General features: G+C 50.4%; 3 protein-coding genes across 3 annotated transcripts; 2 read left to right on the forward strand and 1 right to left on the reverse strand.

The window, feature by feature from the left end:
- Window positions 1-854: 854 nt before the first annotated feature.
- Window positions 855-2,726, forward strand: MYCFIDRAFT_33434 (uncharacterized protein; the record flags this gene model as incomplete). Its single annotated transcript, XM_007933036.1, has 2 exons — window positions 855-2,476; window positions 2,555-2,726. The coding sequence occupies 2 exons, from the start codon at window positions 855-857 to the stop codon at window positions 2,724-2,726; spliced, it is 1,794 nt and encodes a 597-aa protein (XP_007931227.1).
- Window positions 2,727-5,553: 2,827 nt separating this feature from the next.
- Window positions 5,554-7,232, forward strand: MYCFIDRAFT_217191 (putative ABC transporter; the record flags this gene model as incomplete). Its single annotated transcript, XM_007933705.1, has 3 exons — window positions 5,554-5,878; window positions 5,952-6,941; window positions 7,024-7,232. The coding sequence occupies 3 exons, from the start codon at window positions 5,554-5,556 to the stop codon at window positions 7,230-7,232; spliced, it is 1,524 nt and encodes a 507-aa protein (XP_007931896.1).
- A 314-nt stretch (window positions 7,233-7,546) lies between these two features.
- Window positions 7,547-8,110, reverse strand: MYCFIDRAFT_168518 (uncharacterized protein). The gene is made up of 2 exons (XM_007933498.1): window positions 7,703-8,110; window positions 7,547-7,648 (listed from the first exon to the last, which is right to left on the reverse strand). The coding sequence occupies exon 1, from the start codon at window positions 8,020-8,022 to the stop codon at window positions 7,756-7,758; it is 267 nt and encodes an 88-aa protein (XP_007931689.1). The 5' UTR covers window positions 8,023-8,110; the 3' UTR covers window positions 7,547-7,648; window positions 7,703-7,755.
- Between the last annotated feature and the right edge of the window lie 3,376 nt (window positions 8,111-11,486).

The following is an 11,486-nucleotide window of genomic DNA, read 5'->3' on the forward strand; positions in this document are numbered from 1 at the left end:
CCGACTGACGTTCGATCATAAACCTCAATTGCTCAACCTGCTGCTCCTGCCCAAGGCGTCCCGATGTCAGTCACAACAAGAGTAGAAGAAAGTGGAGTATACACAAGAGGGCCACACTGCAACAACGTGCTGGTAGTATAGCGGTTGACTTGTAAAGACGAGCTCGAGAGCCGTGCTGCGGTCGAATGATGCAAGAGGGTTAGAGAAGCAAAGCGCGATATCTTCGATACTTTACCAGGTTGATCGCAAAGCTGTAGAGCTCATTGTGCTTCATGTACCACATTCCATTACTATGTAGGCTCTCAGCAGCATAGTTTAGGATCAGGCTAGTGGTCTTCAAGATGCCGTTATGGCGAAGCATCTCGAATCGAGGCTAGAAGCAGGACCTTCCAAAATCGCCAGATGAAGACCGTCAGATATATCTGGTTGGGCTGCTCTCATTTGGTGATTGGGCAAGACTTCTAGATTGGGATTGCAGGAATGAGCTGGCAGGGGTGGTATTACTATGGCTAGACACGTTTTGCCTGCCAAGCATTCTCCAGGCGCGTGGAGAGCTCGTCCCGATATATAGCAGACGCGATTTGAAGTCGTCCGCGCGTAGGAGAACTTTGTCTTCATGTAGCAGTCTCTCGAATATCCGTTCGCATCAGGGCGTGATTGCTATGGTAGTCTTGTCAAACACGAAAAGGGTCGAGCAGTCTGCTTCAGTGTTGTTGTCGTTCGGAGAAGCTGAATCGGCTCGGCGGATGTCGGCACGCGGCGAAAGTCGAATGGTGGCGTCATGACCGTGCTGACCTCTGCGATTGACACGTCCAAATCATCACATCGCGACATGATTCACGCCCACCTCCGCCATGGCGACCAACTCAGCGCTTACGACGGTACCGCCAATATTCAGCTTGCCGGATGAGCTCCTTCAGCTCATTGTCGCATATCTACCACCCGACGAGACCGTAGCCTTCGGCAAAGTATCCAAGCGGAGCAACAAGATCACCTATGAACCACTTGTATGGAGAAGACATTGCATAGAGCGGTGGAAATATTGGGAGAGCCATCATGGACTAGCAGAAAGGCTAGATGCGCCACCAGCGCAGACGAAATGGCAACAGCTGTACTACGAGAGGTCGAAAATCGATCATGAAGTCGTACAAACCTTCAACGAACTGCTCACCACGCAGCAGTTTCGCTATGAACGAATGGAGACAATAGCCCAACATGGATACGATATCAAAGACCTTATGATGGCTCAGCGTGATCAGACTTCAGACGATGCCGAAGACGTACTCTGCAGACGGTACTTCGCGGATGCCGTACTTGGGCAGATCCATCGTACTACAGCTCTAGAAAAGTGGCAAAGGCTACATGATAGGCAGATGGTGCAATTAGAAGAAGTATTGGGCTCCTACGACCTGTTCGTGCTCAGCGATAAAAAAGGCGATCTAAGCGATATTGATCGCGAACTGGATCGCCTGGCGCAATGCATCCGCGACGCGGATCCCGAGTTCGACGACCTCTCCATTCGAATGAAGGCACTATGCATTGCAAGATACTTAAGATCCGAAAATCTGGTAGGCAATACGAACCAAGAAGACTATCACGCATTGCGAAACAACTTTCTGTCTTGGGCTCTTTTCGAAGAGCCTCACACATCCCTGCCTTTGCAATCCGTGGCCATCTACTGCGCTGTCGCGCGCCGGCTCGAGGTCAATGCCAGACCTTCCAATTATCCGCAGCATGTTCATGCAGTCATCGAAGCTCCACAGAATCTCACCCTTGATGGAAAGCACAAGCTCTTCGTCCAAGATGCTGAGCCAGAGCTGATGCACATGGACCCATGGCGAACGGATGAAGAAGTATCCCAGGATCAACTGCGCCTGCGACTCTTGCAGATGGGTGTGCCAAGCACACAACACATGCATCATTTAGGCGCCAGTTCGACTATTGAGATGGCGCTTCGCACCGGGCGCAACATCATGACCTCCGTACAAGAGGCTCGAGAGCGCCAACGTAATACATCGTCTCGTAACCGAGGTCCAGACATCGAAGCCGCATGGTACAGCATGCTTTGGTCCATGCTTGTGCTCGGTAGTTCCAACGCTGCCTCTGACCTTCACAGACGACGGCAATGTCTGCCGTACCTCATCGAGCACTTCCAAAAGCACTATCCGGAAGACATCAACTTGGTGGAGAAGCACATTCCTTCCATGTTTGAGGGAGAGCGCGAACACACTATTCTTCTACACCTAATCACGACAGCGCGTAAAGCAGACCAAAACAAGAAAGCTCCATCGCCACGAGATAAGAGTACGGAGAATGTCGCGTACAAAATTGGGCACCACTTCAGACACAAGAGGTACGGGTATGAGGGCGTTATCATTGGGTGGAACATGCGCTGCACAGCGGAACAAAGATGGATCGAGCAGATGCGAGTCGATGATCTACCGCGAGGCAGAGAGCAGCCTTTCTACAATGCAGTGTACGGCTCGCCAAAGTCGCCTCCTCGCAAGGCCTACTACACGGTCTTATGCGTATACCCTGCTGACTATACCATTAGGGCCAACGACAAGAGCACCCGCTACGTTGCGGAGGAGAACATCGAAGTGTGCAAAGTGGGCGAAAAGCCGAGCGAAGAGCTACTGAGGCTGGCCGGTCGCTATTTCAAAAGATGGGATGCCGAGCACAACATCTTCGTGTCAAACATCAAGGACGAGTTCCCAGACGATTAATGGGAGCAGTCCTGTCGCGGCAACGTAGAAGAAGCACGAAGACGTCACATCAAGTCTTCTCACATTCTTTTTTTGGTGTTGATGACTCTCCTGCTCGCTGCTACCGAGCACCACTCGGCCTCCCTTGTCTGCCCAGACCAGCCATGTACTTGCAGAAAGAAGGATACCGCATGTCGGGGCGAATGTTGCCGTAGACAAGGACGAAGAGCCTGGCCAGTGGCCACATGCAAGTCTACATGCTCCTCCACGGCCAGGCGAGGATTTCCGAGGCATGAGATCTGCAAAGATGTTTGCAGAACACCGCTGGCCGACCACAGTATCGAATCCACAGCAAATATGCAGATGGCTGCATTCGGAGACGAGCAGCATCACTACCACATCACCTTCAAGGGTCCAAAAGGTTCGGCTTGGCGCCCGCTGCCGATCCCTTCTACATATGCACACGGCCGGCGGCTCCATCCGTGGCGGCTCTAGAAAAACGGGCCCTTCTCGAGCACTTCATCATCACATATGCATCGTCATTATCATCTGCATCTTGATTCTGTGCCCGGCTGGACGTCCGCCAGTCGGATACAAGCAGGCGGGCCCAGCTTTTTCGGCCTACTCCGGGAATGGCGCCGAAATACCAAGGGACGAAGACTGACAGACGAAGACGAGGGCGCTATTATGTCAAATATAAATTCACTGGAAGCACGGAATCATTCGAAGTGGCAGCTCTCCCGAACAAAGTCATATGACTAACAGAATTGAGCCTCGGAATGCCATCAGGCAATGAAGCACGCCAGAAGAGAGTGACAGTGAGAGCTGCTTGTGAGGAGTGTAGGCTTCGAAAGACAAAGGCAGGACGGCCAATGCGACACGATTAGCATGTGAATGGTTCACTGACCAGTTCGTAGTGCGACGGTGTAAGACCGGCTTGCGGGCGCTGCGAGCACAGACGACAACCTTGCGTCTACAGCACAGAACCAGAAGAGAGTCGCAACGAAGCACTGCGCAGGGTCTGGCAAGAACGCGAAGAGCAACACGGCAACCTTTTATCGATCTTGAACCTTCTTCGATCAGGGACCGAGCAGCAAGCACTCATCACCTTGCAGCGCATTCGCTCGGGAACAAGTATTCCTTCGATCGCGTCACCCGCGACGCCGTCCGAGGTTCAATCTATCGAAAGCCTGCGACAGCTCCGCAGCAGCGCGCAGGCCTTGATGTCGAACACTTCGACCGGCTCCCCTAGCAGCGTCACGTCTCCAGTCTCCGAAGGTTCGGTTACTGGACCCAGCACCCACTCCAGAGCTGATTCCGAATCGTCATCGGGCTCTAGAATGGTGCAATGCTCTACTGGATCTCGAGACGGCAAGAATGATCGACTGACGCTGGGCTACATCATCAACGAGGGCGCGCCCGAGTCTTATGCACCATCCACAAATGCAGCAGGCGCAGCATCAAGCAACGATCAATGCACATCATTCAGTTCGGCAAACGAGCGCGTCTGATGTGGATTCCATCGCACGCCAGACGTCGAATACATCTGGGCCTTGCACCATGACGCTCAGGAATGCCAACTCTCTGCCAACGCACGGTAGTACAAGGCCAAGCGGTTAACCTGTCTCTGCTCATGACTTTGCTGGCCCAGAAGACGAGCCGCCAGGCAGTGCTGCAGGTCCCGACTGGAGCAAGTTTTACAGCCAGCTTTTTGGCGGGTGCTTTGCGGATAGATGTCTACTGGCGCGCTTAACGACCCTCGTTGAGGAGATGTCACAACGTTTGCCAATCACTTGTCTGGATCGGCCACTTACAGCAAGCACAATATACATTTAGCCTCATCACATACCACAAGAACGGGCAGTGATGGGCGTCATTTTGTATAGCAGCAGCGGTTCGGTTGCGCAGTGAACCAAACGCAAGATCGCGGACCGCCTCATCAAGGATCGGGTTACTGTTTGGCTTGGTGCGGGACAGCGGTGGGTGAAATTGTACAACTGAGTATAGATGCGCCGCTCATGCACTAAAACGGCACCTGTAGGGATGCTGTCGGGGCAAGGGTCGTGGCAAATGAAATGAAAGCAGGTGAGTAGCCCGGTCATGCGCCCCAAGCGGTTGCATGTATCGTACAAGGCATTTGCCACCATCACTTCCACTCTGCTTCTGGACTCAAAATGAACATTTTTCTAGCTTCTCAAATTCGGCATCTCTCAGAGCTTATATCAGCGCCTCGTGCCGTTCTTATTGGGTTAGGCAGCATGTTAGCAAGCGCTAACTCTTGTCATAGGACCCAGATCATGCAGTACTTTCCAAATGTGCCTTAGGCCTATTACCATACATCCACGCCGCGCTGGTTGGAATTCTCGCCAGTTATATGATTCTAGAGAAACTCCTTCGCCATGGCACTCCGACTTGGTCCAGAGATTCAGCACGCGAGCATGCACTGATAGATTGCGAAAGACCTCGACAACATCCTTCTCAACCTCACTGCTTCTGGGCCATTCTGCTTGGCATTCTGTCGATTGTTGGAACAACAACTCAGGTAGCTTCTTTGACCCTTCAACCTGGTCTTACAACACTCCCCACTCTCGTGTCCTGGGTATGTCCGGAGCTCACCTACGATCTTCTGTGGAATTCGCGCTGATGCTGTTCTTAGATTCTCCTCGTGCTCATTCTTGCTGCGAAACGACCGCGTACATGCCCAACGAACCTTCTCCTATCCTACATAACTGCGTTGTTTATCCACGTGGCATTCTGCGTAACGCCCACACTGACGAGCGACACTGTTCGGTATTGCCATGGAATTTCAGGTGTAGCAAGCGGGATGTCTCTCCTTGGTATGCTTCTTATGCCTTACCCTCCGTCCCCACTGCTTGACAAGGAATCATCATCACTAGGAACAGACCCCGGCAAATCTCTGCGCGGTCCGGAGGAGAACCTGACCATGATCCAATTTCTCACTGTATCTTGGATGAATCCCATCATTTCTCTTGGGAGATGTGGCCGTCTGGATGAATCGTATGTGTGGCAGCAGCCTGTATTGGGTCTCGAGTGCTCGCGAGTATGCGAAAAGTTCAAAGAATTCAGGGGTTCCGTCTTGAGCCGCCTCTGTCAATCCAATGCCGTCGATTTAGTCGTTATAGGCATGCTCGCAATGTTTGAATTAGCTTGCGGTAAGTCGTGACGGTCTTGTATAAGCAAGCATACAAATGGCGAATGTACGATACACTGACGACATGTTTATAGAGGCCATGCTGCCATTGCTCCTCAAGGAAATTCTTCGATCAATGGACACTTCTCCATCTCGCAAAGGTGTGATCTTGACCTACGCACCGATCACATTAGGTGTGCAGTTCGCGAATACGCAAATGGAAATCATTCATGCATGGTATGGCTGGAGATGCTATGAGAGAAGTCGATGTGTGTGTACCATGATGATTTTTGGAAAAGCGCTGTCCAGGAAGAGTACAATTGGTTCTACTGCGCGACAACCAGTCGCCAACTTGTCCGGTCAACCGCAGAGGGTGTCTATTCCGACGGAGTGGAGCAGGTTTGGCAGAATTTTCGGACGTCACTTGCTGGCAGAAGATCGCAAGCCTCACCGGGTTACAACTCCCGGAAAGATCCTGAATCCTTTCAGAGGAGACGCGTATGCAATCTCGCAACGCTTCTGGGAGTTTGATCAACTCCTCAAGGCGCCCATCGGCATTGTTATTGCCGCAGCCTTGGTCTGGCAGCTTCTTGGGCCAGCTTGCTACCTAGGCATCCTATCCCTCGTCGTCTCCCAGGTCGGGAGCGCCCTACTGATAAGGACTTTAGTTCAGTACGAGCGCCAGAGGAAATTGGCTACCGACGAACAACTCCAGCAATCATCTCCATTTCTAGAAAGCATTCGACATTTGCGTTGGTACAACTGGCAAAACCACTGGCTAGAACAAGTACAATCAGCGCGAAGCAAAGAACTTTTCGCGCGGCTGAAATTCGCACTCCTACAAGCAACGAACCGATTCATCAACGTTTTGTCCAGCTCGCTTCTGCCAGTCCTCGCCTTTTTTGCCTACACCAAATTCGCGCATCGTCCTCTCACTGTGGACTTGATGGATGAGGCTACTGCGTCGCTGGACGCGGAGAGTGGGAGTCGAGTCCAGGAGATCTTGAAGCGGGAATGGCAGGGGATAACAAGAATTACGATCGCACACCGTGTTGAGGCGGTGAAAGATGCGGACTTTGAGATTTGTCTGAGTCGGGGGGAAGTGGAAAGGGCTGGACCATGGGCTTCGGCTATAGAATATACATGTAGCTGCTGCTACACGTGCAGTTTTTGCCTTGTTGCGAGTACGTTCCCGAGCGTTACTGCATGGCGACTCGGCAAGATTAGGCTTATGCATCTGGCATGCTCTCAAAAATACTTCCGAGGGACAGGGCGTAGGCTTCCCGGCGCGAGCGATAGATGATCGTCGTCTTCATGATGTTTTCTGTCCAGCTCTTCCACGTCTATGGTCAGTAGTTGGCTTCTCGCGCTGGTAGGCGGGTGGGTTGCAAAACATCGACGATGTGGTTACTGCGTTGGAGAGTTGTGGTCCAATTGATGTGGCACCATCCCTCCGTTACAACCCGCGATCAGGCACTAGTGACCTGCTGTACCCACATTGGATCCTTCGTGGAGATCATTGTGACGCAGGAGAGCATGTGATGATCGGCAGGGTGGTGGGGGTGGAGGGGTAATGGGAGTGGAGGGGCAACATCGATCAGTATGACTTGGTGAAGGTGATGGCGAGCAAACGTGGTCAAATGGGCGAACACGAGCATGAGAAGAATGGAACAGATTGGCACAGCTGAATAATTCACAGGAAGCAATTTGATTCTGGGGTATTTAACAACTCGTCGTCTCCTAGGACGGAAAGAAGTCTGCCGTAAAACTCATAATCCCATCGTGACAAAGGCTGGGATGGATGTTAGATCTGGTACAGCAGGCTTTGTGGCAAGAATGGACATACTCATGTCATTCCATGCTCAGGTTCCATGCTCAGGTGTACTCAATTGCACGCCCTTAGATGGACTCCTTGTTTGCCTTAGCAGAAGTCTCATGCTTGGTCTGGTCGAGCTTGTCGCCAACGGCACCGGCGGCACCAGAGATGCGGTCGCCGATGGTGTTGTTTGGTGTGTTGCCCTTGGCCTGCTCCTTGTTGGCCTCCTTGCTGGCCTCCTTGGACTTGCCCTGGACAGTCTCAGAGACGTAGTTGGCGGCGTTCTGGATGGAGTTGCCGAGCTGGCCGACGATGCCCTCGTTTGGCTTGTCAGCGTTTGGTGCAGACATGTTGGTGGTTGGGTTGGTTTGGTGTGAGGTTGGGTTGGTGTGGTTTGGGTTGGTGTGAGGTTGCTTGAGTGTCTTGGGGTGTGTGTCTTTGTCGGTGACTGAGGTAGAAGAAGAGGTGTGAAGACTTCTTATAACAGTTGCTTGGGCAGCCGGTAGCTGTTTGCGTCGCAGAAGGCATGCACGCACGTCATGCCAGCGTCACAGGCATGCACGTGCCTCCGGTGGAGCAGGCGCCACACTTCACTGACGCCTCACATTTGGTCAGAAGGCCAGCTTTGTTCGCGGCTTTTTTGCAGATGCGTCATTGGTCTGCGGTCTGCTGGCCAAGTTTTGCGGAAACATGATATCATTTCTGGTTACGTTCCATGGTGCGCACGAGAACGGAGCCAATAGGCCTAGAACGGAAGGAGAGCTGGGACATTGGGAAGGGGCGCCGCCTCCAAGACTCTGCCATTGCCTCGATATGGCACTGTGGCTTCCAATCTGATGAGGCAATAATAATTACTGCCAGCTATCTCTACCATCTTCTGCAGGCGCGATGGCGCGAGGGCGCGAGCACTCATGCGCTCACTGGGCTCCGGTCTGTCGCCTTTCGCCTTCTCACGTGCCATCTCTTACACTTGTCCCTGAGGTGTAGCACGGAAGCTCTGATCTGAGCTGCAACGTTGATGAAGACATCGCGATCGATTCGAAGCAGGGAGATACCATGTGTGGGTACTGGAACGTGCAGCCGTCGCATCTAGACTGCCGAATCTGGCACAGAGGGAACATTTGCGTTGTAGAGCATGTTGTACAATTTTCACTGCGAGACTGGAGAGGGAGAGGGAGAGGGAGAGGGAGAGGGAGAGGGAGCATGCGAGTGCTGTCTCCAGAGTCCACGATGAGATCCCGCCCACTTCCCGATCCATGCAATCTTCCGCCAAACGAATCGAGCCTTCCCTTCGCCCTCACCCACGTCCACCTACAGCTTGGTATAATGCCTGAACCGTTCGTTGTTTCTTACCCATTTGGTGGCCCTGCGCAACACTCAGACTAGATCAATTACAAGGTAGCCAGATTCGGATTCTTATTACTGCAGTTTGATTGGAAGCGGCAGTTGCATGCCAACACTAATGAGAATTCTGCTCTATGACCACCGCCATTATTCTTTACTTAGGTGTGCACTCCTTCATGGTCCATCAGCCTTTCGATCAGATGCCCGACACAATAATCAGTGCAGACATATAGTAACGCCACCACATCCACGAGCAGATGACGCTCAATCACTGGCAGCAAGGGCATAACATACCCGCAGTCTATTCGTGTGTATATAGGTTTTGCATGTATCGCAGCCCAAGCCTCATGATTGACACTTGTTTCCCTGCTCTTGCCATTCGAGTCACCTTTGGCCCTGTGATCCAATGTGACCGACCGCCACTTCCAACAACAAGGCGATGTATGCATTGCTTTCAATCATGCTGTAGTCCGGTAGGTTTCCTTCAGGAGAGGGACAAGATGGTACGTCGAGCGACGGCGATCGACGATCCGTTCTTCCATTCTTTTCTGCCCCGCGAGGACGACCTCGTTGCGTAAGACGGTTCCCGCTCTATCCCCTTAACCGCCTCCGTGGTTAAGTCCGTCGAACACCTACCCTAGCAATCCCCTTGTTAGGTTCCACTTTCTATGCTAAATCCGGTGTAGCCCTATATAAAACTGTATCGCCCCTCGAATAGCGATCGTGTCCAATTAGAGCTCGGATTTAGCCGTAGTAGAGCTTAAGGTTAAGAAGCCGACACTCTTACGAGTCGTCGCTAGTAAAGGTTCTATAGTCTAAACTCTACTAAGTAAAGGTATAGAAGGTATAGAAGAAGGTATATAATAGAAGCGCTAAGTATACTATTAAGATAGATATATAGACTATATAGACTATAGATTAAGACCTTCTAATAACTAATTAGCTACTAACTAAGTTTCGGCTATCTTATATACGCCGTCGACTAAGTCGCTATAAGCTTAGTAAAAAGATACTTCTAGTACTAATTAAACCGCCGAGTCTACTTAAGAAGTAGTTTAATATTAGTCTACTTATAGTAAAGGTTAACCGCCTCGTAAAGGTAGTAAGGGACTTAAGAGTAGACGTAAACCTTCTATAGAAGAAGGAGGTTAAGGAGTCGCTAGTAGTAGCTACTACTAAAGAAGGCTCTCGAAGTAAGGTAATAGTTATTAAAAGGGCGGAGTTTAAAGTACTATAAGAAAATAGGTATATAGCAACGTATAGAACACCCTCTACTAATCGCCGTAGTAGAAAGTAGAACTAAACCGTACCTTTTTTAGAATAGGGCAGAGTGTTTACTATTAACTAGGCTACGTACAAATAGTATATATACTAAGCTAGTAACCGAGTATATCCGTACGAGCGACCGAGCTTTTCCGCGTATACGCTAAGTAGGCTTTACGCTAGCGAGACAGCACCGCAGTATACGTAATAATATTATATAATTGTTATATAGGCTTGCTAAGGCATAATAGGAGACTTTACTTACTTAGGTTCTTATAATTATCTCCTTTCCCTAGTATAGCTATCCTAGCTATAGGGTAATATAGTAAATTATACTATTTCTTATACTCTACGCTATACTTGCGCGTCTTATACGTACTTGTCGCTAGGCTATAGTTGCTAGGCACGTTATAATTTACCTCGTAGTTGCTTGTTTATTTATAGATTTAAAGCGCGGCTACTTCTAGTACTAACTAGAGGTTGCCTAAATTTCTAAGAACGCGGTAGCTACGCGAGAACGCAAGCTATCCGAAAGCGAGGCGAGTATTTAAAGCATTCGAAGCCCGCTTAAAAACTTCTTCTTTTTCTAAGCGCTCCGAATACTATACGCCTACGCCCCGCCTACTCTACCCTTACGCCCTTCTAGTATTACTTAAAGATTTTTCTTTTTTAAATATCTATCTAAAAAAACATTACTAGTATGTCTACCCCTTCGCGTACCTTAGGTAAGCGCGCTATAGGCGTACCGCCCTCGATACCTACTACGCCTGCCTAGCGCCTACTAAAAGTCTTAGAGGGCTATACTCGTTACTTTAGGCATATAATAGCTAACGGTACGTTTTCTCGCCCTTTGCTACGTATACGCGCTTTGCAACTAACTCGCTTTAGACGACCTATCTAAGCTCTATATAGGCGGCAATATAGACCCTACTACTAAGCGTAACTATAATCGCTGCTATAGCAGCTATTATACCTATACTCCTATTATAGTATACGCGCTCGTAGCGCTACTAGCGCGCATTCGCGCTATATACGCTATGCGCGACCTTTACGATCTAGACGGCTACGACTCCGTCGAGGAGTCTAACGAGGGGTGACACGTGGACGAGGCTAACTTAGACGCTATAGTCGTACGTAGGTTTCTTATACGCTCTACTTACGCTTCGTATACTAACCTCGATATTAGTTATCCTATCTACGCTCGATA

This window comes from Pseudocercospora fijiensis (assembly GCF_000340215.1).
Source record: "Pseudocercospora fijiensis CIRAD86 unplaced genomic scaffold MYCFIscaffold_10, whole genome shotgun sequence".
Classification (NCBI taxonomy): Eukaryota; Fungi; Ascomycota; class Dothideomycetes; order Mycosphaerellales; family Mycosphaerellaceae; genus Pseudocercospora; species Pseudocercospora fijiensis.

What these genes read in the sequence shown, in the direction of transcription:
- MYCFIDRAFT_168518 (XM_007933498.1), bottom strand. Translation starts at nt 8,022, where the DNA reads ATGTCTGCACCAAACGCTGACAAGCCAAACGAGGGCATCGTCGGCCAG.